We start from the raw sequence: 27,953 nt of genomic DNA, 5'->3' as shown, positions 1-27,953 counted from the left end.
ATTTAGTAAATGCTTTTCACAGGCAACATGACATGAAAGTAACATTTCTCACTAGTTAACATAGTTGGTTAATAAATATCTAGCATCCTCTACCATGTGTGAAAATTCCCAGCCTGAGACTCCGTAAAAATTATTGATGTTTTTAAAACTTCAGTTTTACATAGGAACAAGGGCAAGTGTGGATCTGATGATGAAAAACAGGCTCCTTCATCGATGGGTTTTATTTCAAAAAAGTGCTTCCACTTTCCTGTTCCACATTTCAGCTCTGAGACTGCACTCCTACTGCACCAAGTACCACTACAGTCAACAGAGAACTTGAACTTAGGGACGGTGGGGTGCGTCCGCCCGTTTCGGTGGGATCCAAGTGAAGGCAACCAAACCACCCAAACCAGGGACAGCCGAGGCTGTCCCCGCCCGGCCAAGGTGCAGAGAAGGGCAGGAGCCAGAGGTCGCCTAGCTGGGCGCGGCCGCCTCCCTCAGCAGCGAGCAGCGGGCCCGGCGGGGCGTGGGCGCCGGGACGCAGCGCCGCCGGGCAGAGGTGGGTGGGTCCTAAACCCGCGCAGCGACACAGACGCAGGCAGAGGGAGAGGGACGCGGCCCCAGCCCCGCTGCGGAGGGGAAAGGCCGGCGGCCACTTCGATACCTGACACAGGGCCAGCTCCTCCTTTACGCTGCTCAGCTCTTCCTCCAGCAGCTGCGTCCGGGTCACCATCGCCTCCTCTACCGAGATGCCCTCTAGCCGCATGGACCCCATGGGCGCGCTGAGGAGGGGAGCCTGAGCCGGAGCTGTCCCCGCTGGCCCTCGCTGGCCCTCTGACCCTTCTTCGCCCCGCCAGGGTAAATCGCTTTTGTCCACGACGCGCTCCCGCGCTGCGCCCTCAAGACCCGAGGTCTCGCTGCGCACTGCGTGTGCCACAGCTCCCCGCCCAACACGTGGGGACCAGGGCCCCAAGTGTCGCGCCGGGGGCGGAGGGAGCTGTGAGGGCGGCGACCGCGCCGCCATTGCCGCGGCTGCTAACGGGTCAAGTTCCCTCTAGGAAACTCCACCTCCTCTTCCCCATCCTGGCGAGCCCGAAGCCCCGAGCCGCGCATGCGCCAGCTTTTTCCCGCCTTGGCGCGCGGGGTCTCGCGCTCGCGGGTCCTGGCTGGCTTCCCACGGGCCGCGCGCCCCGCGCGAGCGTTGGTGGCGCACGCGTCCTGGGCCGCAGGAGTTAGTCCCGTCCGCCCTGCACCGCACCCTTGAGTGCCCTGGTCAGTATTCAACCCACCACCCCACGACTTCCCATCAATCTAAAACACTACCAGCCGCTACTTGGCGCCTAGCTTACACCCCACTTCTTAAAGCCTTTCTTGACAAGCTCCTAGCCCCAAATGATCCCTAACTGTGAATTCCTCCGCCTTCAAGACCCTTGCCAACTCGTTTGTCACGTTTCATTGACCGCCCTGGAGTGTTAGTTACAGGGCTAATCCCTCCAGCGCTCCTTGAGGATCAGGAATAAGTTTTACACTTAAATTTTTTCTTCACACCCTTTAGCAAAACTGCTTTACGTACAGCTGACAACCAGCTGACTGATGTCTAGGAGATGTGGAAAGCCTTGTGCTGAGCTGGGACTATCGAGCAGGTTTCCCATTGGAATTATGATCCCTTGTGCGCCTTTGTCTTCTGTTTTGCAAGAGTCATGATTTCCTTTTTTTATGTCAGCTTCTTTATGCAGTTGGCTGCGTATCAGAGGGAGTGTGACCCGCATTCTCCGGAGTTTGAATCCTCGGACCGGTTTGAAATTAGTAATTTGGAGCGTGGTTAAAGAAAAAACGGCCAGGTTTCTTTATTGTTCATTCTCTTTTCTTCTTCCTTTTTTTCCCTTTCCTTTCTTCCTGCTTTCTTTCTTTATCAACTTTGAATAAGAAATAACCTCCTCTTTTTCTGTCATTGAAACATGTCCTACTTGTAATGAGTTTCATAAGGAGATGCGCGTTGTGCTAGCAATCGGGTTCTACCACAGGCTAGATCGCTGTCCTCTGCTGTAAAGATTGCAGAGCACGTGGAGAGCTGCGGTGGGGTGGGGAGATCTGTGGAAATAGGGAGGTGACTGCTTTAACTGATGACTTCTTCGTTTAATCAGAATTACCACTCCGTGCCAGAATCTAGTCAGCACCTCAAAAGACACCCTCCCAATCAGAATTCTGCTGAGGCAGGATGATTGGACTTCCTTCCCACTGAAGGTGAGTACTTAAAATTTATAAAAGGATTGCATTAGAAAAAGTATATATAATCCTGTCTTAAAACCAGTTACTGGGACTTCCCTGATGGTCTAGTGATTTTAAATCTGCCTACCAATGCAGAGGACAGGTTGGATCCCCAGTCCAATAAGATCCCTCCTGCTCTGGGGCAACTAAGCCTGGGAGCCACAGCTACTGAAGCCAGGGTGCATATAGCCTGATCTTTGCAACAAGAGAAGCCACTGCAATGAGAAGCCGGAGCACGGCAACTAGAGAGTAGCCCCTGCTTGCAACAACTAGAGAAAAGCGTTTGTAGCAGTGAAGACCCAGCACAGCCAAAAATAAATAAATGAATCTTCCTTTTAAAAGAGGGGAATACAAAAGTTCTTTTTAAAATAGTAGTTACCATACTGAACATTTACTATATGCTGAGTCCAGTGATAACTACTTTTCATATATATATACTCATTCAATTCTTACAACATGAGAGTAAAATAGGTATTATCCTCATTTTACTAGTAAGGAAATTGAAATTTGGGGAATTACGCTACCTTGCCTGAAGCCCCACATTTGGTATTAGAAAAGCTAGAATATGGTTCCACTTAACTCTAAAACCTGTCCCTTGGATCCCTACCTTCACTCCATACCTGTCACTTGAAATACAGCATTAGTATGATAACACGAGACTTCACTGAGTTCAAGTCTATAGGAATCCCAATCACATGATTCACATGTTTGGCATGAAATCAATGTCAATGCACATTTTCATGTCTATTTGGTACTCAGAAGGGCATTCCAGAGAAGGCAGTGGCACCCCACTCAAGTCCTCTTGCCTGGAAAATCCCATGGATGGAGGAGTCTGGTAGGCTGTAGTCCATGGGGTCACTAAGAATCCGACACGACTGAACGACCTCCCTTTCACTTTTCACTTTCATGCATTGGAGAAGGAAATGGCAACCCACTCCAGTGTTCTTGCCTGGAAAATCCCAGGGATGGGGGAGCCTGGTGGGCTTCTGTCTATGGGGTCTCACAGAGTCGGACACGACTGAAGCGACTTAGCAGCAGCAGCAGCAGCAGGAGGGCATCCGGAGAAGGCAATGGCAACCCACTCCAGTACTCTTGCCTGGAAACTCCCAGGGACAGAGGAGCCTGGTAGGCTGTCATCTTGGGGGGTGGGGGGGTCTCACAGAGTCAGACATGACTAAAGCGACTTAGCAGCAGCAGAAGGGCATTATTTCATCTGAATACAGAAAAATGATTTCGCAAAGCAGTGAAGTCTCTTCCATTATATACAATGGGTAAGTATACATGGTCGACTCAAAAGAAGGATATTTGAATCAATGACTAGACAATTTTTAAATTTTCTACTATAGTATAGTTGATTTACAATGTTGTGTTAGTTTCAGGTGTACAGCAAAGTGAATCACTTGTGTGTGTCTGTGCTCAGATATTCAGTCATATCCGACTCCTTGGGAGTCTATGGACTAGCCAACCAGGCTCCTCTGTGAAGAGCTACTATGAAAATTCATATACAGGTTATTATTTGAATACCTATTTTCAGTTTCTTTGTGTCTATACCTAAGAGTAAAATTGTTGAGCCATTTGGTAATTCTATATTTAAGTTACTGAGGAACAATCTGTTTGCCACAGTGGCTATAGCATTTACAATCCCACCAACAACGTATGAGAATTTGAAATTCTCTGCATCTTCAAAACCATTTTTCTTTTTTTTTAATGATTATACTGATTATAATGATTTGCATTTCCCTAATGACTAATGACATTGATCATGTTTTCCTGTGTTTGTTAGACATTTATCTTCTTTGGAGAAAGGTCAATTCAAACCTTTTGTCCATTTATTAATTAGGTTGTCTTTTTGTTATTGAGTTGTTAATAGTACTTTGAAGTGAAGTAGCTCGGTCGTGTCCGACTCTTTGCAACCCAGTGGATTGTAGCCTACCAGGCAAGAATACTGGAGTGGGTTGCCACTTCCTTCTCCAGGGGATCTTCCCGATCCACGGATCGAACCCTGGTCTCCCGCATTGCAGGCAGACACTTTAACCTCTGAGCCACCATCAGCAGACAATTTTCAAGAATTGAAACTTGCACATTTTCAGAGCATACATAGGAAGTTCTTTCTTCTATTAGTTATTTGCTAAAATGACAGAAACTTGTGAAACACTGAGTATTAACACTTCTAATTCAGAAAGATAAGTTAAAGATCTGCAGTAATACATGAATAAAAATGTCCAAGACAATCAAGTGTTTCTCCTATGCAATTTTCTGTTCAAATATTTAAAAGTGATGACGTCTGTTCTGTAGAAATACATATTAAAATCTGCTGAGGATAAAGGATGTTAAACTATAGAAACACATAATTCTCACTATATCACCGCTGTATGTGTGAAATATTGGGGAAGCGAGGAAAACGTGCAAATTAATGTGGCATTTGAATTGCACTTCTCACTTTAATTTTAAAAATTATATCTAATGTCTATTTAAAAAGAGAAAATGTATTAGCAATTTCTCAGCCTTTACAATTCTTGTTTTTCAGAAAGAATGCCAAATTTTAAGACATGTTCATTTCTTCTTTACCAATTTGATATACTCTTTATTTAGTCAACAAATTTAAATTTAAAGCCACAATTAGGTATTGGTAATACATTAACTATCATAGATTTCTTTCATATCATTTTGAAATTTATCACAGTTTTTAGGGTCTTGTCATATCCTAGGGATCTAAATCAAAAATAGCCTGCTGTCACCCCTTCAGCATTAAAAGAGAATCCCACAAGCTAGGATGTGCCAATGTGACATTTGAATCAATAGCAGGCATATCATGTCAGGACCATGACATGATAAGACCAATTCCAATCCAGGAGTTAGAGTAAACCAAGACAATTGTATTGTTCTTATAATTAATGCTGGCCCTTGTACCCACAGGTTCCACTGAAGATTCAACCAACATCGGATCAAAAATGTTCAGAAAAAAAAGAAATTCAAGTACTTCCCTGGTGGTCCAGTGGCTAAGAATCCACCTTGCAATGCACAGGACACTGGTTCAATCCCTGGTCCAGGAAGATTCCACAGCAACTAAGCCTGCACGCCGCAACTACTGAGCCCACACTCTAGAGCCTGTGAAGCAACTACTTCTGAGCCCTCGAGCAGCAGTTACTGAGGCCTGCGCGGCTAGAGCCTGCGCACTGCAACCAAAGACGCCCCCACAGTGAGAAGCCCCTGTCTCAACTAGAGGCAGCCCAAGTGCACCATCAGAGACCAAGCGCGGCCCAAAATAAGTTTTTTGAATTTTTAAAAAATTCAAGAAAGTTCCAAAGATCAAAACTTGAATTTGCCACACACCAGCAACTATTTATACAGCATCTACATTGTATTGGGCATTACAAGTATTCTAGAGATGATTAAAAGTATATAGGAGTATGTATATAGGTTACATGCAAGTACAACTTCATAGAATACAAGAGACTTGAGTATCAGCGGATTTTGGTATCAAGGGGGATCCTAGAACCAATACCCCTAGGATACTGAGGGAAGACTATACTACAATTTTATCTGAGTGATACCTGGCACCTATTGATCAGTCCTGAGACTGTTCTAAGTCAAGATCATAGGTATCCAAGGATGGCATCATCAGTTCCAGTTGTCCCATTTAATTTTCACACAATTCCAAAAGAATGAGCTAGCAGTATTAGAAAAACAGAATTTAATTTTCCATTTTCATCTTAAATGATGATACAACAGTCCAAAACTGTTTAAATAACTGTCTTTTTTTCCCTAATAATAGGCTTTTCTAAAACTATTTTCATTAAGTCCTAACTCTCAGTGTGGAAGTTGTCCTAAAGAAAAAAAAAAAAAAAGCCATGTCCTATTGTTTTGAGTAACTTTTATCAGCTTACTTACCTCACTGAGTTTAGAATACAACCCCAAATTCCCTGAGAATCTCAGCCAATTTGATACACAAGGTTGCATAGTTTAGGATCTTTAACATGACTGGAATGAGACAACACTGGGTTTTTTTGAGCTTTCTCACCTATATTTCAGTTCTCCTCCCTAACACACAGCATGGTAGATCCATGATCCTTAGTATTTTCTGTATATTTTCTTTACTCTCAAGACAATATTGCAAAAGTACTCCAACTCTCCCACCTATTTTGTTTCTCTGGCTTCACCTCAAACATGAAGGTCTTCTTCCATTGCCAGTGATCTGGTTTAATATCTCTGTTTTGATGATGCTTATCTATTGCCTATAACGGTGTTCATACATTATCATAGCATATAGCCATACATGCACACCTTCACACACATAGAGTGGCATTTTGCCTTTTGCGATACTGGGATTTATGATAAGAAATACTTATTTGATCTTTGTCCCCATCCCCATTTCTGGCACCAAGCACCTAAAACCCTTGCAGTTTCTTCAATGAGAGCTTAAAGGTGTCTTTTTAGGTTAAGGAATTGACTTTTGGAAAGCACCTAAGGATGGGGCCTGACTGCTGTGGGGAGCCAACCAATCCTGTGATTAGAGGGTTGGAATTTCCAGGTTCTGATTCCCTTTCTGCTTGGCAAGGGGATCAGAGTCCCCGTAGGAAGGTGATGGAAACTCACATAAAGTACTTTGGGAACAGTTAAAACACAAACTGATTACAAATGTAACTGGAGGATCCAGAGAAAGCACAAAGGATAGTGCAGTGCTTCAAGGCTTATTAAAGGGTGGGAGATGTTATCACCCTAAACTCGAAAGAGTGAGGGGAATGAGCAGCCCTTGGTACGAGGAGACAAAAGGGCTGTGTCCAGACAGCTGGCTGGTGAAAAGACTCACCAAAAAATTGGAAGCCAGGGGAACAAATACTCAAACCTCACTCTCTTCCCCCAGGCCGATCTCCTCCCATGCTCTCCACTGGCTGAATCCAACCAGTTGTTATAGGGCAACCCACCAGGATACGGAACACAGTGGAAATATATAGATATAGATATCAAGAGACAATCTGAAGGGGCAAACAAAGTATCCAGCTCAAGAAGCCAATGTAGTTTAAGAAGCAACAACTGGGTCACAGTATAAATAGCATCCTGTTACTAGCAAATAAAAGTAACAACTTTTACATGGTTCACATGGCAGCTGCTTGGACTTTAACCTACAAGTCCATAGGAGAAAAAGGGAAGTCACATGTTATAAAGAAGAGGGAACGGAATCTAAAAACGGGTTAGATAAAGAATATAGAGCTTGTGAACAGAAAAGCACCAAAGGGAATGCATCTATTTTCTTTATTGCGTTCACATTCTGCATTAAAACTTGGTTTCCAGGGCTTCCCCTAGTGATCCAGTGCTTAAGAATCTGCTTGCCGACAGAGGACACGGATTTAATCCCTGGTCAGGGAAGAAGAGACATGAGGAGCAACTAAGCCCGTGTGCCACATCTCCTGAGCCTGTGCTCCAGAGCCTGAGGGCCACAGCTACTGAGCCCATTTGCTACAACTACTGAAGCCCCCACACCCTAGAGCCCCTGCTCCACGACAGCAGAAGCCGCTGCAGTGAGAAGCTCACACGTGGCAACAAAGAGTAGCCCCCACTTGCTGCAACCGGAGGGAGCCCTTACATAGCAACAAAGACCCAACACAGCTAAAATAAATAAGTAAACAGCTTAAAAAAAAAAACACTCAGTTTCCAGAAGTTCTAGGCCACTTTATCTAATTTGAGATATGTGTGTGTTTATGTGTGTGTATACACATGTATACACAGAGAGAAAGAATCTCCCAAGGTAATATTATTCAATTTTCATTCTGCATCTATTTTATATTTTGTATCATAATTTTATTATTCTCACATTTAATACTCTTGGTTTATAACTGTAAACAGATTGTAAGGTCCTAGCAGGCAGAAAACCCTCTTATTTTGTACCTCTCATGAAGCCTATTACAATGACCTTACAAAAGAAGCTCTCAAGGAATGTCTCTCAACTAGCTCCCTATAGGCCAAAGAAAAGTCTTGCCTGCAGCAATTACCAGACACTCCTGATGGTTGTTAATTACATCTCACATTAGTGGGACATTGCTTTGAACAGGAAATATTTTTACAGATGCATGTGTGCTCAGTTGTTCAGTCGTGTCCAACTCTTTGCAATCCCTTGGACTGCAGCCCCCCAGGCTCCTCTGTCCATGGGATTTCTCAGGCAAGAATATTGGAGTGGGTTTCATTTCCTCCTCCAGGGGAACTTCCGGACCCAGGGATCGAACCACATCTTATTGCAGATGGATTCTTTACCACTGAAACACTTGGGGAAGCCCGATTTTTATGGGTAACTTTTATCAAAGTTAAAATCTAATATATCGCATGTATGCTAACTACTACTTGGGAAAAAAATGAAACTGTTAAATTAATGAAAATAGTTCCTTTTGCCAGTAACATTTTTTTTCCTATATGATGCTTTTTGATATAGCAAAATTCTATGGGATAATAGGAAGAAAGAAAGAAAATGAAATCAATTTGCGAACCCCTTGCCAGACACTGTTCATTTATCCCTTAATTGTTTTTCAACAAATACTGAACACTGCTCGGGATATAGCAGTGAACAGTCACAATCCTGGCTTTTACGGAGCTTATGTTCTAGTAGGGGAAAACACATCATAAACAAGGAAATATACTTGTTAATTAGTGCAGTTATATAGATAGTATATATATATATATAGTTATATAAAGCAAAGGAAGGAAAGAGTGAGTGAAGGCAGTGGTTAAGCCCTGTTTTAGGCAGTGTGATCAGGGATAGTATATCCAAGAGGAACGTTTAAATAACTGATAGTTACTTCAACGAGTGGGAAGCATACCATGCACATATTTGGGAGGCTATCAGACAACAGGGGAAATCAAAGTATGAATAAAAAGCAAAAGCTTATAAGCGAAATCTAAATACTGCAGTGTTTCATAGGTTGATACATCCACATAAACTATTTCCCAGGAAATGTCTGTTTTCATGGAGCCCCAAAGGAGCCCATTCCAAGTGGATAAAAGTATCCACATGACTAGAGATCAAGCTTTGTGATCCACAAGCAAACTCCAGTTTGAAGTGGGTTGGTAAGAGCCACAAGAATTTTCTATCTCTGGTTTCCCAGAAACATTTCTTACAGAAATCATTTGGAAAGGAATCACACTAAAGGATGTTAATGGATTAACAAAGGAGCTGAGAAGGAGTTTAAAGAAAAGGGAATGATAGTTACTCTGTGTTTTTCCCATGCTGGCTGCAGATCAGAATCAAAGGATCTCTTCAAATAATACCTGGGTCTCATCTCCAGAGATTCTGATTTAACAGGTGTGGTGTGGGACTGAGGTGTTGTTAATTTTTTTTTCAAGTTCCCCAACTGAGTTTGCGGAGAAGGAAATGGTAGCCCACTACAGTATTCTTGCCTGGAAAATTTCATGAACAGAGGAGCCTGGCAGACTACAGCCCATGGAGTCGCACAGAGTCAGACACGACTGAAGGGACTTAACGTGCAAGTGAGCCTGACATGCAGTCAACTGAGAAGCAATCTTGTTAAAATACATGAGTTAAGCTTTTAAAAATTAAAAAAACATGCCAGGCATTGCTTCTGGAATGCAAAAGATATCTTGTGATTTTACAATTAGTGAATCGAATTATATACAGAGTATTATGTGCTAAAAGCTTAGCACTGGAGATGCAGATGCGAAAGGGTAAACCCGTCCCTATCTTCAGGGAACTAAAAGTGGCAAAAGGCGATGTAAACAACTTAAAAAGAGAGGGAGTGTGTGATACCTGCTGGACAGGAAAGTACGATGAGATAGAGAGTATCTGGATAGACTGCTTTTGTTAGGTTGATGAGAAAAGCCCTCTCTGGAGAAATATAATTTAAGCTGAAATCTGAAAGATGAGAAACCATCTAAAAAGCTTGGCATGTGAATAGCAAATACAAAAGCCCTGAAGAACAAAGTTTCTTGGTATGCTCTTAAAACAGAAAGGAGGCAACTATGATAGGAGTTAGAGTGAAAGAAAATGTGGTGTAAGATGAAGGAAGGAATCTGGATTTTGCTCTAAGACTACAGGAAACTCCAGAAGGATTTTAAGCAGAGGAGAGATACGATTTCTCTACATTAATAAAAGGCCACTCCACTGCGGGAAGAATGGATTGTGGGGTTAGGAAAAGGGCACTAGAAGCAGGAAAACCAGTTCAAGCAAGAGATGACGCTGGCTCGCACCAGGATATTTGAAGGGATGAAACGGATGTGGTGATCTCCCAGAAAGCAAAGCCCATACATCTATCATGGTTAAATTTGTAAAACAAGTGATTGTTTTCTTGCTATACATACCTCATGCTTTGCTAGAAATAGCAATTATTCTACTAACTTTACCTAGAAAATGAAGACCACAAAACTGTTTGACCATCTGTTCTCCCTCTTTGTAATGAAACAACATATTTGAGGGTGATTTCGGCTAACTCTCTCTGCTGCTGCTGCTGCTAAGTCACTTCAGTCGTCTTCGTGCGACCCCATAGATGGCAGCCCACCAGGCTCCTCTGTCCACGGGATTCTCCAGGCAAGAATACTGGAGTGGGTTGCCATTTCCTTCTCCTAACAACAGCTAATTGTTAGTCTTTCCACTTGTCTCAAAGTTTCCATCACCTTATACAGATCATTACGATCAGACAATGCTTCAACTGTATCATAAAAAGGTGCTAACATAGCCAAAAGTTTTTCCACTTTTAGATTTCTGGGACGGTGTTTTGGGAAAAGATGCAGTTAGGTGAGTGTAGCTATGTGAGAGCAAAAAGATGTGGGAGAGAGGTTGATGGAGTGTTATTGGTCTTTTGAGGAAGCTGGTTTATGATATTCAAAGATCACTCGTTGTGTTGTTGATTTCTTAGGGAATAATCAACGTTAACTTTCTATTATTATGGCCCTTTAGCTATAAAAATTAAGTAAATTTCATGCAAAGAATTTCCCTATTTAGATAGTAGGAAACTATTCACTGATGAAGATGAGAAAGACTTTCTAGTTTACTACTTCCAGTGAATCCCAAAATCACAGATAATTACTCCCAGCGGGCCCAACCACTATAATTATATTAGTGCCCTCTGCTGTACATGTGCAAAATTACAGAAAACTATGCAATATTTCAAAATTTGTCCGGACCAGACATTCTTGGTTTTAGTACTGTCCAGAAGCAAGGTTTAAATAGTATCTTTATTTCATTTCATCTGGACAACTTTTCCATTTTAGGTGAAATTTTGTCTCCTGTAATTACCAGCTAATCTAAACAGAATAATAGTGTGTAAGAGGCAGTCATAGACTGATTGTTATACTAGGGAAAATATTAATTAAATGTTTGTAACATGAGTGAAGTTATAATATGACAATTATTGAAAACTTAGCCTTTCTTTTATAATCATGTGCACTGATCACTTTTTCCGTGACTTTCCTTTTGTATATGCTCCTGAGTTTAAGTCAGAGTCAATTTTGAGACCCATAAACATGTTTATTTGCTTATGACATTCAATAATTGTTTTATATGACACTAGTTTTATGCCATTTGATTTGTTCCTATGCCCTAAATTAAAAATTTCGACTTCTGTCTGAGTTTTATTAACTGAAAATAGTATTAATAGGCTGAGGCCATACCAGTAAGTGGTCCTCTGTCAACCACTTTATCTTTTTGTTTATCTGTTCTTCGATGTCATAAAGTTGTAAGCATCACACTCACCTTTAAATAATCATTCTACATTTTTAGAGCAGCATACTCCATTCAGATTTACATGCTATATCTTGTGAATTTTCCCTCTATGAATGAGGAAATATTTTAAATAGCATAGTTTGAAATGGAAACAAAGATTTGTTTATACATGCTGATTTGGGTAATAATCTGTGAGTCTGGGAAATGAGTATTTTGAATTTATTTCATGGCACCTTATGCTGAATTTTCTTCCCTCTAAATCCATGAACTTAGTTCATATTTATAACTTTGTTTGGCACAGGTTTTGATAATGTGTAAATATATGTAATTACCCAAATATTTTTCATTACTTTTAAGAACTATATTTATGTTTCAGGTAAGTGAGTTTATCTTAGGAAGTAATTTTTTGTTATGCGTTACTTTTCCAAGGAAAAGTATGACATTTTTCAAAACTAGGAAAATATTTAGACATCATGTTAAATTAAAATGTACAAATAGAACAGTGGGCAATAGATAAATAGTTTCAAGCATCAATAGACATAAATTAGATTGCCAAATCTGTGGGGGGAATTCAGTCCCTTTTCAGATATAGCTCAATGCAGGATGAGAGTAGAAAAGGGGAATAAGATGAAATGTTTAAGTGAATGGTGTTGGAAAAAACTTTTATAATGCTCTGTTCTATTATCCAGTTAAGCACTTTTCCTCTGAATATCATTTTCTGTTTGGGATGCTTCAACCTAGAAACCTATATGCAGGTCAAGAAACAACAGTTAGAACTGGACATAGAACAACTAACTGGCTAAAAAATTGGGCTGTTGAATAGACATCTAATCTTAGAGGAAATTTTTTCAACTTTTCATCATTAAGCATGATGTTAGTGGTAGATTTCTCATGTACGGTCTTTATTATGTTGAGATACATTCACTCTGTGCTTAAGTTTGTCGAGAGTTTTTATCATGAAAGGATATTGAATGTTGTTGTTCAGTGCTTTTTCTGCACTGAGATTATCATATGATTTTTTATTTTTCATTCTGTTAATGTGGTTTATCACATTATTAATGTATTTGTTGAGTTATCCTGGCATGATTGAGATAAATCCCACTTCAGAGACTACAGTCCTTTTAAAGTATTGTTGAATTCAGTTTGTTAATATTTTGTTGAAGACTTTCACACCTATGTTCATCAGAGATGTTGGTCTATAGCTTTCTTTTCTTGTAGTGTCTTTATCTGATTTGGGTGTCAGGGTAACGCTAGCTCTGTAAAATGCATTTGGAAGTGTTCCCTCCTCTTCAGTTTTTTGGAATAGTTTGAAAAAGATTATTATTTATTCTTTTTTAAATGTTTGGTAGAATTCACCAGCCAAACCATGTACATCCAGGCTTTTCTTTCTTGGGAAGTTTTTGGTTACTGATTCAATCTCTTTACCAGTTATAGATCTCCTTAGATTTTCTATTTCTTCATGATTTCAGTCTTGGTAGAGTGTATTTCTAGGAATTTACCCATATCTTCTAACTTATTCAACTTGTTCTCATATGAATGTTCATAATAGTCTCTAATATTAATACTATGTATTTCTGTGGTATCTGAGTATCCTGATTGGCTAACTGTAAATGACTTGTCTTTAAGCTCACAGACTTTTTCCATTTGCTGACCACATCTGCTTTTGAAGATCTGTTTCATTTTTCACTTCATTATTTGTATTCTTCATTTTTAGAATTTGCTTTTATTTTTATGATTTATAGCTCTCTGTTGAACCTCTCGTTTTATTCATGCAGTATTTTCCTGATTTCACTGAGTTATCTATCTATGTTCTCTTGTAGGTCACTGAGCATCCTTAAAACAGTTATTTTCAGTTGTTTGCCAGGAAATATGTAGATCTCCATTCCTCTGTAGTCTGAAACTGGAAAGCTATCATGTTCCTTTTGTGAAGTCATGTTTCCTTGATTTTATGTGTTCCTTGAGGTTTTGCATTGATGTCTTTGCATTTGAAACAGTAATCACTTCATCCAGTCTTGCAGACTGGATTTGGGAGACATATATCTTCACCTTCACAAGGGCTTCCCTTGCAGCTCAGTTGGTAAAGAATCCACCTGCAATATGGAACTTAGGTTTGATCCCTGGGTTGGGAAGATTCCCTGGAGAAGGGAAAGGCTCCAGTATTCTGGCCTGGAGAATTCCATGGTACAGTCAATGGGGTTGCAAAGAGTCAGACATGACTGAGCAACTTTCACTTTCACTTTATCTTCACCTGGTTAAGAATTCTGAGGATTTTCTATGGATGTGTCTGGTTCACACTTCTAGTTCCCTCTTCATGAGGAGTTCTTAAAATTATATGCTTTTTCTCAATCCCACAAAGTCAGCCTGAGTACTTTGAGGTTCCTATTTGTTTTCTCTAGGGCAATACCCTAAAATGCTCAAGTTTGTGAGCTTGATCTTGATCCCACCATTAGGTTGACTTTCTATACCTCCTTATTAGCTACCTGCAAAGGCTCACTCTTGCCATCTATACAGTCTGCTAGAATGGGGGGAGGAAGGAAAGATGTGAGTATGGATGAGAATCTCATAGTGGTGTGGGTACCTGTGGGCCAGTTGCAGAGGCCCACAGGTGAGGTATATCCAGTGGCTAGTGGGTGAGCTTCCTAATAGAGTCTGTGATGTGGTTAGTAGGAAGAAATGAAAAGCCATTAGTAGTGTCCCTTTGATGAGTTCTGAGCCCTGGCTACTTTGCTCCCAGCCTTTCCCAGTCCCTCAATCTTGTAGATTTCCTCATCCATATGAATGAAGCAAGAAAGAACTAGACCTCCTGGACAGTGTCCTGCAGGGCTAGGGAAGTCTGGCTGTCACTCATACACTCTCACTTTTCCCCTGTGGGAGAAAATAGCAACTTGTTACTAACTCAAATGAGCCAACAAGTTATATTCACATAACAACCTATACATGGATGTTTACAGCATTATTATTCATAATTGCCCAAATCTGGAAGCAACCAAGATGTCCTTTAATACATAAATGGGTGAATTAGCTGTGATACATCTAGACTATGTGATATGATTCAGTGCTAAAAACAAACAAGCTATCAAGTCACAAACAGACGTGGAGGAACTTAAATGTGTATTAACTTTAAAAAAAGCCAATCTGGAAAGGCTACATGCTGTTATGATTCCATCTATATGATATTTTGGAAAAGGCAATACTATGAGGACAGTAAAAAGAGTAGTGATTGCCAGGGGTTGGAGTAGGAAAGGATGAATAAGCAGGGCACAGAGGATTTTCACGGCCAGGTAACTATTCTGTATGAAACTCTAATGGTAAATTTTTCCAAACTCATAGAATATACAACACCAAGAGTGAAACATAATGTTTAAATATGGACTTTAGTGAATAATATTGTATCAATATTAGCTCACCAATTGTAATAAATGTGCAAAACTAGTGTAAAATGTTAATAAGATGGGAAAGTGGGGGAGGAGTGGTATATATGGAAATTCACTGTACTTTCTGCTCCTTTTCTGTCAACCTAAAAACTTTTTTTAAGTCTATTAATTCTTTTTTTTAAATTTACTTATAATAGCCAAAAACTGGAAGCACCCAGATGTCCTTCAATGAGTGAATGGTTACATAAACTGTGATACATCTATAACATGGAATAATACTCAGCAACAAGAGGAAATAAGCTATTGACACATGCAACTTAAAAAAAAAAATGTGAAAGTCAGTCATGGCCGACTCTTTGTGACCCTATGGACTATACAGTCCATGGAATTCTCCAGGCCAGATTACTGGAGTGGCTAGCCTTTCGCTTCTCCAGGGGGTCTTCCCAACCAACCCAGGGATCGAACACTTGGATGAATCTAAAAGGAATTCTGCTTTGTGAGAAAAACCAACCTCAAAAAGTAATATACTTAGAGTGTCATTGAAACATACATTACCATATGTAAAACAGATATCTAGTTGGAAGCTGATGTATAACATAGGGAGCTCAATACAGGGCTCTGGGTGACAACATAGGGGTATGGGAGGGAGGTTCACATAATAAGTAATATATTTTATTATTCCATTTATATAACATTCTAGAAATGAGAGGTTACCTGTGGTTAGGGATGGTGGGGGAACGGGGGTGAATGTGAGCCTAAAGGAATAATAATATGAGAGAACCCTAAGATGATGAAACAGTTCTGTATCTTGAAGGTGGTGATTGCTATATCAAGATAAAGCAAGTGATAAAATTTGAACAGAACTAAATACACACACACAAAAGTTTATGCAGAACTGCTGACGTTTGAAAAAGATCAATAGATTGTATCAATGTGTTTCCTGCTTGTGATATTGTGCTACAGCTGTACAAGATGTTAAAACTTTGAGAAGGGTATATGGGATCTCTCTGTATTATCTCTTACAACTGCATGTGAACCTACAGTTATTTCAACATTAAGATTCAAAAATATTCAGCACTCTATTAATCAATAAGCACAACTAAGGCAGTGAGAAGAGAACCACAAACTGGCAGAAGATATTTGCCTAACCAATTATGAATTAGTATACAGACTATATAAAGAGTGAATGAGAATTTTTCTAAGTTATCAATAGTCCAATAGAAACAATAGCACAGACATTTCATAGAAGATTAAAAATAGCAAATAAACATATTAAAGTGTGCTATATCTCATGAGCAACTAGTGAAATATTAAATTAAAATTATGATACAGGATATCACAACTTGATTACATACATTTGTATATATTATGCAAATATACATATTTATATATATATTATGACCATATCAAGTTGGCAGAGACTTGAAGCCTTGTAAACTCATGTAACAGTTAATGTAGCTAACTGTTAATGTTAATGTAAATATTGGTAAAATGTTTAATGTAATGTAAAATGTGTAATGGTTAATGTAAATATTGGTAAAAATCATCATAGAAAACCATTAGACAATACTTAGAAATTTTGATTCTGGTATATACAGGCTTCATAAACCAGTAATTCTACTCTTAGTTCTGTATCTAGAAAAATTCTTGCCCATTTGTACAAGAAGACTTCTTTATATTTACTCTTTTCCCAATAGCAAAAATTGAAACCATCCACAGTCTTTCATCAGTAGAACTGATTGATAAATTATAGTATATTTATTCAATAGATACACTTCAGCAGTGAAAATGAATGAACCACAAGTATACACGTCCACATGGATGATCTCTGCAGTATATTGAAAGCAACACAGACAAGTTACAGAACAAAACATATGATTCCAACTTATTTATAGGACAAAGAGCTATGTAGGTGGAAAACTTAAAAGTAAAGAAATGGGAAATATCAAATCATATAAATGCCGATGATGGTTACCTCTGAGAAAGGTTGGAGATCACAGTTTGGAGGAGAATCAGGACAAATTAAAGATGTACTAATTCTTAAGGTGAGAGAAAAATGGATGCTTACTTTATCATTATTTTAGAAATCTACGTGTACATTACATGCCCTCATTTATTTGTGACACATTTCATAATAGAAAACTTTACAAATAAACTCACAAGATAAAGAGATGTTTAAGTCTGATGACCTGGATGAATAGACTCTAATGCCAGTAGTTGACTTAGATCTGTATAGAAATCAAATGGAGTAAAGAGAACAAAGAACTTGAGGGAAAAAAACACTGCTCATAACTCAAGCTTTTGTTTCCCTAAGTGAGCATCTAACTTTACATCTGACTTAGATCCTTGTGTGGCAGAGCTTTATAATTCTTAAAAATCCTTGGATAAGGTCCACAGTATTTTCAAATTATGAATGTTTCAGGAGATTGTGCAGCCTAAAGAAGTTCAGTTTTATTGATGCAGCTGTATTTTTTAATTTTTATTATAATTTCCTTTTCAGTTGAACTTCTGTGTCCATTTCTATAGCTATAATGAACAGAAAGTCAAAGCCGAGAAAAACTGATCATAATATCCTAAAGATAAAATTTCAGAGAATATATATTCTACAACTCACATCTTTACAGTGCCATAATAGACTAGTGGACGTTTCATCAGCAATAATATTCAAAACAGATTTTTATGCAGGATCTACCCTGAACTTAAACGAGGCCAGCAAGATTTTGCACCTTGTTCTCTTATCACTAGGTCTGTAAGAAATGAAAAAATGTTGAGATTCTGAAAAGATTATTGAAACAAATAACCAGGAAAAATGATTGCCCTAATAGGACTGTGAAGTACTTTGGTGCTGGACAAGAGATGCTCCATTAGTGCTGACTAGAACAGCATAGCTTTGAGACTTGGATCACAGAACCCTCCCTCATTAAAAGAAGCCCATATGGCTCACAAACCTATCTAAGACCCCCAACTATGTGCTTCCTTCAGCCTCAGATCTTTAATCAACACAGATGCTGAGATTTTAGCCAAGGTGCTTGCCCTGCATCTGAATAAACTGTTCCTGCAATTAATTAACCCAGACCAAGCAGTTTTTGTGCTGGTCACAGATCCTCTGGCAACCAGAGGAACCCTCATCCATCATCTCGCACCACCAACTCTGCATTTATACCCCGTCCTTACACTGAGAAGGCATCTGAGGAGAGAGTGAGCCTCTCTATGTTTCAAACATTAGTTAGTTTGGGTGTAAGATGAGTTTTCAATTCCACAAGATTCCACCTCCTCATATATGAAGTGAAGCTTGTCCATTGTTTTACAAAATAACCAAAAGTTTCTTTTTTTCTTGTGCAACACACCCAAAGATTTTTTCTAAGTTTACATATACCTTGTTATCAATAGAGCTAAATATTCATATTGTTAACATCATGTAACCCAAACTAGCATGTAATTCATTATTTAATCCACTTTCCACAATGTTTAGGTCTCTTTGATAACCATTTTAAATCTAACCCCAGTCAACAGTGTTGAACTTTAAAAGAAAGATTTCTGTGATTCTTCCTCGGGGCTTTATATTATCTCTCTAAACAAAGAATGAAATAGAGGCAGAAATGGACAATACATATATAATTCCAAAATACTTTAAGAGCAATGAATATTTTTTTCTATTAACAAGTAAAGATTAAGGAAGAATTGGAAAATTGCATCAATATGGACAGCAGTGCAAGAAAACAGCAGTGGGAAGTAGGTGTAGGCCCCGTCACTCAGTCCCCTGACTCTATTGTTGATGGAGTGTACATTTCATATTATCATGCAACTGACTCTTCTAAATCTCTTGCCCACTCCAACAGTACAGTATCTAATCATTTCTATTCCTTGTCTTTTTCTAGTGTCTTTAAGGTCAGTTCAGTTTAGTTCAGTCGCTCAGTGCTGTCTGACTCTTTGTGACCCCATGGACTGCAGAATGCCAGGCTTCCCTGTCCATCACCAACTCCCGGAGCTTGCTCAAACTAATGTTAATCAAGTTGGTGATGACATCCAACCATCTCATCCTCTGTCGCCCCCTTCTCCTCCTGCCTTCAATCTTTCCTAGCATCAGGGTCTTTTCAAATGAGTCAGTTCTTCACATCACGTGGCCAAAGTATTGGAGCTTCAGCTTCAGCATCAGTCCTTCCAATGAATATTCAGGACTGATTTCCTTAGGATTGACTAGTTTGATCTCCTCGCTGTCCAAGGGACTCTCAAGAGTCTTCTCCAACACCACAGTTCAAAAGCATCAATTCTTCGGTGCTCAGATTTCTTTATAGTCCAACTCTCACATCCATACATGACTACTTGATAAACCACAACTTTGGCTAGATGGGCCTTTGTTGGCAAAGTAATGTCTCTGCTTTTTAACATGCTGTCTAGGTTGGTCATAGTTTTTCTTCCAAGGAATAAGCATCTTTTAATTTCATAGCTGCAGTCACCATCTGCAGTCTTTCACACTTTCCAATTTTTCCCATCTATTTGCCATGAAGTGACCAGATCGGATGCTATGATCTTAGTTTTCTGAGTGTTGAGTTATAAACCAAATATTTCACTCACTTCTTTCACTTTTATCAAGAGGTTCTTTAGCTCTTCTTCACTTTCTGCCATAAGAATGGTGTCATCTGCTTATCTGAGATTATTGATATTTCTCCCGGCAATCTTGATTCCACCTTGTGCTGCATCCAGCCCGGGATTTCGTGTGATGTACTCTGCATATAAGTTAAATAAGCAGGGTGACAATATGCAGCCTTGAAGTATTCCTTTGCCGATTTGGAATGAATCCATTGTTCCATGTCCAGTTCTAACTGTTGCTTCTTGACCTGCATACAGATTTCTCAGGAGACAGGTAGGTGGTCTAGTATTCCCATCTCTTTAAGAATTTTCCACAGTTTGTTTTGATCCACACAGTCAAAGGCTTTGGCGTACTCAATAAGGCAGAAGTAGATGTTTTCCTGGAACTCTCTTGCTTTTTCGATGATCCAGCAGATGTTGCCTATTTGATCTCTGATTCATCTGCCTTTTCTAAATCCAGCTTGACAATCTGGAAATTAATGGTTCACGTATTGCTGAAGCCTGGCTTGGAGAATTTTGAGCATTACTTTTTTAGTGTGAGATGGATGCAACTGTGTGGTAGTTTGAACATCTTTGGTATTGCTCTTCTTTGGGCTTGGAATGAAAACTGACCTTTTCCAGTCCTGTGGCCACTGCTGAGTTTTCCAAATTTTCTGGCATATTGAGTGCAGCATTTTCACAGCATCATCTTTTAGGATTTGAAATAGCTCAACTGGAATTCCATCACCTCTCCTAGCTTTGTTCATAGTGATGCTTCCTAAGACCCACTTGACTTCAGATTCCAGGATGTCTGGCTCTAGGTGAGTGATCACACCATTGTGGTTATCTGGGTCATCAAGATCTCTTTTTGTACAGTTCTTCTGTGTATTCTTGCCACCTCTTCTTAATATCTTCTGCTTCTGTTAGGTCCATACCATTTTTTTCTGCTTCTGTCCATACCATTTCTGTCCTTTATTGAGCCCATCTTTCAATGAAATGTTCCCTTGGTAGCTCTGATTTTCTTGAAGAGATCTCTAGTCTTTCCCATTCTATTGATTTCCTCTACTTTGCATTGTTCACTGAGGAAGGCTTTCTTATCTCTCCTTGCTATTCTTTGGAACTCTGCATTTCAATCTTTCCTTTTCTCCTTTGCCTTTCACTTCTCTTCTTTTCTCAGCTATTTGTAAGGCCTGGTCAGAGAACCATTTTGCTTGTTTTGCATTTCTTTTTCTTGAAATGGTCTTGATCAATGCCTTCTCTACAGTGTCACCAACCTCTATCCATAGTTGTTTAGGCACTGTGTCTATCAGATCTAATCTTTTGACACTATTTGTCACTTCCACTATATAATCATAAGGGATTTGATTTAGGTCATACCTGAATGGTCTAGTGGTTTTCCCTACCTTCTTCAATTTCAGTCTGAGTTTTGCAATAAGGAGATTCTTTGATTCTTAAGTAATAAATAATTAAATAATAAGATAATTTTTAAAATATTGCAATATATTATATTTTAATATAATCATAAGGGATTTGATTTAGGTCATACCTGAATGGTCTAGTAGTTTTCCCTACTTTCTTCACTTTAAGTCTAAATTTGGCAATAAGGAGTTCATGATCTGAGCCACAGTCAGCTCCTGGTCTTGTTTTTGCTGACTGTATAGAGCTTCTCCATCTTTGGCTGCAAAGAATATAATCAACCTGATTTCGGTGTTGACTATCTGGTGATGTCCATGTGTAGAGTCTTCTCTTGTGTTGTTGGAAGAGGGTGTTTGCTATGACCAGTACATTCTCTTAGCAAAACTCTGCTAGCCTTTGCCCTGCTTCATTCCGTACTCCAAGGCCAAATTTGCCTGTTATTCCAGGTGTTTCTTGACTTCCTACTTTTGCATTCCAGTCGCCTATAATGAAAAGGCGGAGAAGGCAATGGCACCCCACTCCGGTACTCTTACCTGGAAACTCCCATGGACGGAGGAACCTGGTGGGCTGCAGTCCATGGTGTCACTGAGAGTTGGACACGACTCAGTGACTTCACTTTCACTTTTCACTTTCATGCACTGGAAAAGGAAATGGCAACCCACTCCAGTGTTCTTGCCTGGAGAATCCCAGGGACAGCGGATCCTGGTGGGCTGCTGTCTGTGGGGTTGCACAGAGTCGTACACAACTGAAGCGACTTAGCAGCAGCAGCAACATAATGAAAAGGACATCTTTTTTGGGTGTTAGTTCTAAAAGGTCTTGTAGGTCTTCATAGAACTGTTCAACTTCAGCTTCTTCAGCATTACTGGTCGGGGAATAGACTTGGATTACCTTGATATTGAACGGTTTGCCTCGGAAATGAATAAAGTTCCTTCTGTCATTTTTGAGATTGCATCCAAGTACTTCATTTTGGACTCTTTTGTTGACCATGATGGCTACTCCATATCTTCTAAGGGATTCCTGCCCACAGTAGTAGATATAATGGTCATCTGAGTTAAATTCACCCATTCCAGTCCATTTTAGTTCACTGATTCCTAGAGTGTCAACATTCACTCTTGCCATCTCCTGTTTGACCACTTCCAATTTGCCTTGATTCATGGACCTAACATTCCAGGTTCCTATGCAATATTGCTCTTTACAGCATCAGCCCTGAGAAATAGATTTAAGGGACTAGATCTGATAGACAGAGTGCCTGATGAACTATGGACAGAGGTTCGTGGCATTGTACAGGAGACAGGGATAAAGATCTTACCCATGGAAAAGAAATGCAAAAAAGCAAAATGGCTGTCTGAGGAGGCCTTACAAATAGCTGTGAAAAGAAGAGAAGTGAAAAGCAAAGGAGAAAAGGAAATATATAAGCATATGAATGCAGAGTTCCAAAGAATAGCAAGGAGAGGTAAGAAAGCCTTCCTCAGCGATCAGTGCAAAGAAATAGAGGAAAAGAACAGAATGGGAAAGACTAGAGATCTCTTCAAGAAAATTAGAGATATCAAGGGAACATTTCATTGAAAGATGGGCTCGATAAAGGACAGAAATGGTATGGACCTAACAGAAGCAGAAGATATTAAGAAGAGGTGGCAAAAATATACAGAAGAACTGTACAAAAAAGATCTTCACGACCAAGATAATCACAATGGTGTGGTCACTCACCTAGAGCCAGACATCCTGGAATGTGAAGTCAAGTGGGCCTTAGAAAGCATCGCTATGAACAAAACTAGTGGAGGTGATGGAATTCCAGTTGAGCTATTTCAAATCCTGAAAGATGATGCTGTGAAAGTGCTGCACTCAATATGCCAGCAAATTTGGAAAACTCAGCAGTGGCCACAGGACTGGAAAAGGTCAGTTTTCATTCCAATCCCAAAGAAAGGCAATGCCAAAGAATGCTCAAACTACCACACAATTGCACTCATTTCACACACTAGAAAAATAATGCTCAAAATTCTCCAAGCCGGGCTTCAGCAATACGTGAACCATGTACTTCCAGATGTTCAAGCTGGTTTTAGAAAAGGCAGATGAACCAAAGATCAAATTGCCAACATCCCCTGGATCATGGAAAAGGCAAGAGAGTTCCAGAAAAACATCTTTTCCTGCTTTATTGATTATGCCAAAGCCTTTGACTGTGTGGATCACAATAAACTGTGGAAAATTCTTCAAGAGATGGGAATACCAGACCATCTGACCTGCCTCTTGAGAAACCTATATGCAGGTCAGGAAGCAACAGTTAGAACTGGACATGGAGCAACAGACTGGTTCCAAATAGGAAACGGAGTACTTCAAGGCTGTATATTGTCACCCTGCTTATTTAACTTATATGCTGAGTACATCATGAGAAACACTGGGCTGGAAGAAGCACAAGCTGGAATCAAGGTTGCTGGGAGAAATAACAATAACTTCAGATATGCAGATGACACCACCCTTATGGCAGAAAGTGAAGAGGAACTAAAAAACCTCTTGATAAAAGTGAAAGAAGAGAATGAAAAAGTTGGCTTAAAGCTCAACATTCAGAAAATGAAGATCATGGCATCTGGTTCCATCATCATGGAAAATAGATGGGGAAACATTGGAAACAGTGTCAGACTTTATTTTGGGGCTCCAAAATCACTGCAGATGGTGACTGCAGCCATGAAATTAAAAGACACTTACTCCTTGGAAGGAAAGTTATGACCAACCTAGATAACAAATTAAAAAGCAGAGACATTACTTTGCCAACAAAGTTCTGTCTAGTCAAGGCTATGGTTTTTCCAGTGGTCATGTATGGATGTGAGAGTTGCACTGTGAAGAAAGCTAAGCACCGAAGAATTGATGCTTTTGAACTGTGGTGTTGGAGAAGACTCTTGAGAGTCTCTTGGACTGCAAGGAGATCCAACCTGTCCATCCTAAAGGAGATCAGTCCTGGGTGTTCATTGAAATGACTGATGTTGAAGCTGAAACTCCAATACTTTGGCCACCTCATGTGAAGAGTTGACTCATTGGAAAAGACCCTGATGCTGGGAGGGATTGGGGGCAGGAGGAGAAGGGGACAACAGAGGATGAGATGGCTAAATGCCATCACCGACTCGACGGACATGAGTTTGGGTATACTCTGGGAGTTGGTGATGGACAGGGAGAACTGGTATGCTGCGATTCATGGGATTGCAAAGAGTCAGACACGACTGAGCGACTGAACTGAACTGAATATTTTAATATAAATAAAATATAATATTTATTTAAATAAATAAATAATAAATAAGATTCTTTAAATATCTTCATGAATATTTATCTGAGAGAAGTTGTTTTTACATTTGCTTGTAAGCTTATTCATCTTTTGACTAAAATATTTTTCATAGAAAGATATCCTTAAATTGATACTGAAAATAAAATTGAGAAAACAAGATTCACTAGGCACATGTTTGATGGGGGGAAAAGATTTTTATCAAACTTACTAATTCCAAATAATTATGGATCTTTGAATCATACCTTGTGATGGGCAACTGTCACAGGAGATTTTCCTTGAAAGTATGAATGTTTAAACTCATAAATTGTTGAAAACTGAAATGAGTTAATTTTAAAAGTTTCTTAAAAGAAATTTTTTTATATTAGAGTAATGAGAAGCTTTGGAAAGGGTGGTGATAGTTGCACAATTGTGTGAATGTAATTAATGCCACTGAATAATACACATAAAAAATGGGTAAAATAGCAAATTTTATGTTATGTATATATATTTTCAGAGAAGGCAATGGCACCCCACTCCAGTACTCTTGCCTGGAAAATCCCATGGACGGAGGAGCCTGGTGGGCTGCAGTCCATGGGGTCTCAAAGAGTTGGACATGACTGAAGTGACTTAGCAGCAGCAGCAGCAGCAGAATATATATTTTACCACTATAAAAATGGAAGAAGCAGAGATTGTTCGGTTTTATGATAGGGATATACCCATGGGAAATTAATTGTGCAAGCCTTATAATCCTATCTTTACAAAGTCTTATTTTGAGAATTTTGCTTAAATATTTATCTCAATTTCTACTTGGAATTAGCTATATTTTCCAACACCCACAGAAGGCTTATTGAAGAAAAATGAAAGGCCGTATCAAGAAGAGTAAGACAAGAAAATAACATATTAAAAAAGAGTATTTTACCAAAGTTAATGGTATGTTTTGGAAAACATGTTATTTGTTTATCTCAAAACCATATAAAGCTGCACAGAATGGTTACTGAAATACAAGGATAGTGGAATGCAGGCTTAATGATACAGTATTTTCAAGTTATTTGATGGAAATTTCCTTCATATATTCATCGGTAACTCTTAGCTACACTACTTGTGCCAAGCACTGGTCTAAACAAAGATTATGATACTTGTCCTACACATTACATTCTGGAAAGGAAGAGAAAGAGAGTATGTGGTCAGCAGGATATTGGCTCCAGTATCTTTGCCTACTTGTATTATGTCTATGAATATGATACCTTACACTGCAGAAGGAAACCAAGGTTGGAATTGAGGTTGCTAATCCACTGACCTTAAAACAGGGAGGTTATCCTGTATCACCCAGGTGCAATCACATTGGCCCTTTAAGTGGAAGAAGAAGGTGGGAGCATGAGTCAGAGAGATGGAGCAGGAGAACTTGCAGCATGAGAGGGACTGCCATTGCTGATTTCAAATGTGGACAAGGAGAGGTGACAGTCAAAGAATGCTGGTATTTCTAGAAGTTAGGAACAGCCCTCACCTGAGTGGGAGCAAACTGAAAGAGGAAGGCAGTCTTATCACCACATGGAAGTGAATTCTGCCAGCAACCCAAATGAGCAAGAAAGCAGACTCTCTCTCCTCTGGGGCCTGCAGAAAGGAATACAAACCCTTCTGACACTTGGACTTTAGCCTGGTGAGACCTGTACCAAACCTGTGACCTATAGAGGTTTATTACAGCCTGGGCTAGAACTTGGTTTGGTATTTTCTTACACAACTGCATAGGAGGCTAGTAAATGGTAGTCTGGGTGCTTAGGAGAAACATTAAATGAGTTTGCTAAAGAGCTAGCCAGTCTCTGAAGCATGACTTAATACAAAAAGCAAACAAGTATATGAACAGATAATTTGCCCAAAATGAAATAAATCCAATAATTTTAAGGCATTTGACAGCACCACAAATCAAAAGTACAGCTTTTTTTTTTAAGTTACAACTTTTCACTTACCAAACTGACAAAGATCTTTTTTATTTGGTAGTATCTGTTATTGGGCTAGATCAGGGAAAACAGAATTCATGTATGGCTGGAAGAAAGGGCAATTTGGCGTGTATGTCAGAGCTTTTCTTTCTTCTTTTTATTGAAGTGTAGTTGATTTACGATGTTGTGTTAATTTCTGGTATACAGCAAAGTGATTCAGTGATACATAGATACATATTCTTTGTGGTATTTTTCCATTATGGCTTATTACAGAATACTGAATATTCCTGGGCTATACAGTAGGACCTTGTTGTTTATCTATTTATATATAGTAGTTTGTATCTGCTAATCCCATACTCCCAATTTATCTCTCCTTCATTCCCTTTCCTTTTTGGTAACTATTAGTTTGTTTTCCATATCTGGGAGTCTGTTTCTATCTTATAATTAAGCTCATTTTTGTTGTCAGAGTTTTCAAAATGCACATCTGAGATCTAGCAATATGATATCTAGGAATTATCCTAAGGAAAATATTAAATATCTTTAAATTTTCACTCTAGCAACACTTAAAATGGGGAGTGTGAGTAGACAAATATATATTTGAATGTATTTTAATGACTGGACTTTTTTACAACTTCCAAGTATTCTTTGTGTAATGATTCTTTGTGTAATACATTGTAATGTATATATAGTTTTATCTAGGAATTAACTTTTAGGAATGTAACCAAGGAAATACTTAAACAAGTAGGCAATATATGTTTAACTCATTCGCTCTTCACAACAATCCAAGGTTAGTGTTAACATTCTCTTCATTTTTCCAGTTTGAAGAAACAAGCAAGACTGATTAAGTGATTTCCCCAACATCGTATGGTTTATAAGTGTCACAATTGGGATTCAAACCAGGCAGTCCAGTTCCAAGGTTCATGCTTTGAAACACTAATCTCTTCTCCAAAGAAAAGGTTTGTAAAAGAGAGGAAGAGCAGGAAGATATCCTCCTTTCTCAAGACTAAATTATATTCCATTGTGTATACGCCCCATACCCTTTGGATCCATTCATGCACTGATGGGTATTTGAGATGTCTCCTCATCTTGTCTGTTGTAAACAGTGCTGCGATAACCATGGAGTGCAAATATGTGGTAAAAATTTTGTTTTCACTTATTTGGGGTACATGCACAGAAGTAGAATTGCTGGATTATATGATACATATATTTTTAGTTTTTTGAGGAAACTCCATCTTGTTTTTCCACAGTGATTGGACCAATTTATATTTCCACCAACAATGCATAAGTGTTCCGTATTCACCGCACGCTCACCGTCACCTGCTGTCTCTCATCCTGATGACAACCATTCTAACAGGTACAGATGGATTTGCTTTCCCTGATGACTAGAGATGTCTCTCATGTGCCTGTTGACCATTTTGATAACCCCTTTGGAAAACTGTTCTGCCCGTTTTAGATTGTTTAAACTTACACAATGTTACAAGTCAAATTTATTCAATTTT

The 27,953-nt window shown here is 39.3% G+C and overlaps 1 protein-coding gene and 1 long non-coding RNA gene across 5 annotated transcripts in view; one reads left to right on the top strand and one right to left on the bottom strand.

Annotated features, from left to right (window-relative positions):
* The window catches only part of CNTLN (centlein), a 357,273-nt gene extending 356,238 nt beyond the window's left edge, over positions 1-1,035 (bottom strand). For all 3 annotated transcript variants that reach the window (XM_060409518.1, XM_015093231.4, XM_027964566.3), the window contains exon 1: positions 644-1,035. In XM_060409518.1, coding sequence (XP_060265501.1) covers positions 644-1,003 — 360 coding nt within the window. In that variant the 5' untranslated portion in view covers positions 1,004-1,035. The remainder of the gene's footprint in view (positions 1-643) is intronic.
* Positions 552-13,019, top strand: LOC121818813 (uncharacterized). 2 transcript variants are annotated; one of them, XR_006058944.2, is made up of 4 exons: positions 552-837; positions 1,716-1,820; positions 2,124-2,223; positions 5,164-13,019. It is a non-coding gene; the product is annotated as an uncharacterized LOC121818813 (long non-coding RNA). The 2 variants fall into 2 exon arrangements; XR_006058945.2 differs by having other exon boundaries at positions 552-1,251.
* The last annotated feature ends 14,934 nt before the right edge of the window (positions 13,020-27,953 follow it).

This window comes from Ovis aries, chromosome 2 (genome assembly GCF_016772045.2).
Source record: "Ovis aries strain OAR_USU_Benz2616 breed Rambouillet chromosome 2, ARS-UI_Ramb_v3.0, whole genome shotgun sequence".
Classification (NCBI taxonomy): Eukaryota; Metazoa; Chordata; class Mammalia; order Artiodactyla; family Bovidae; genus Ovis; species Ovis aries.
Note: the sequence above shows the minus strand (reverse complement) of the source record. Positions and strands in the feature narration are given on the sequence as shown.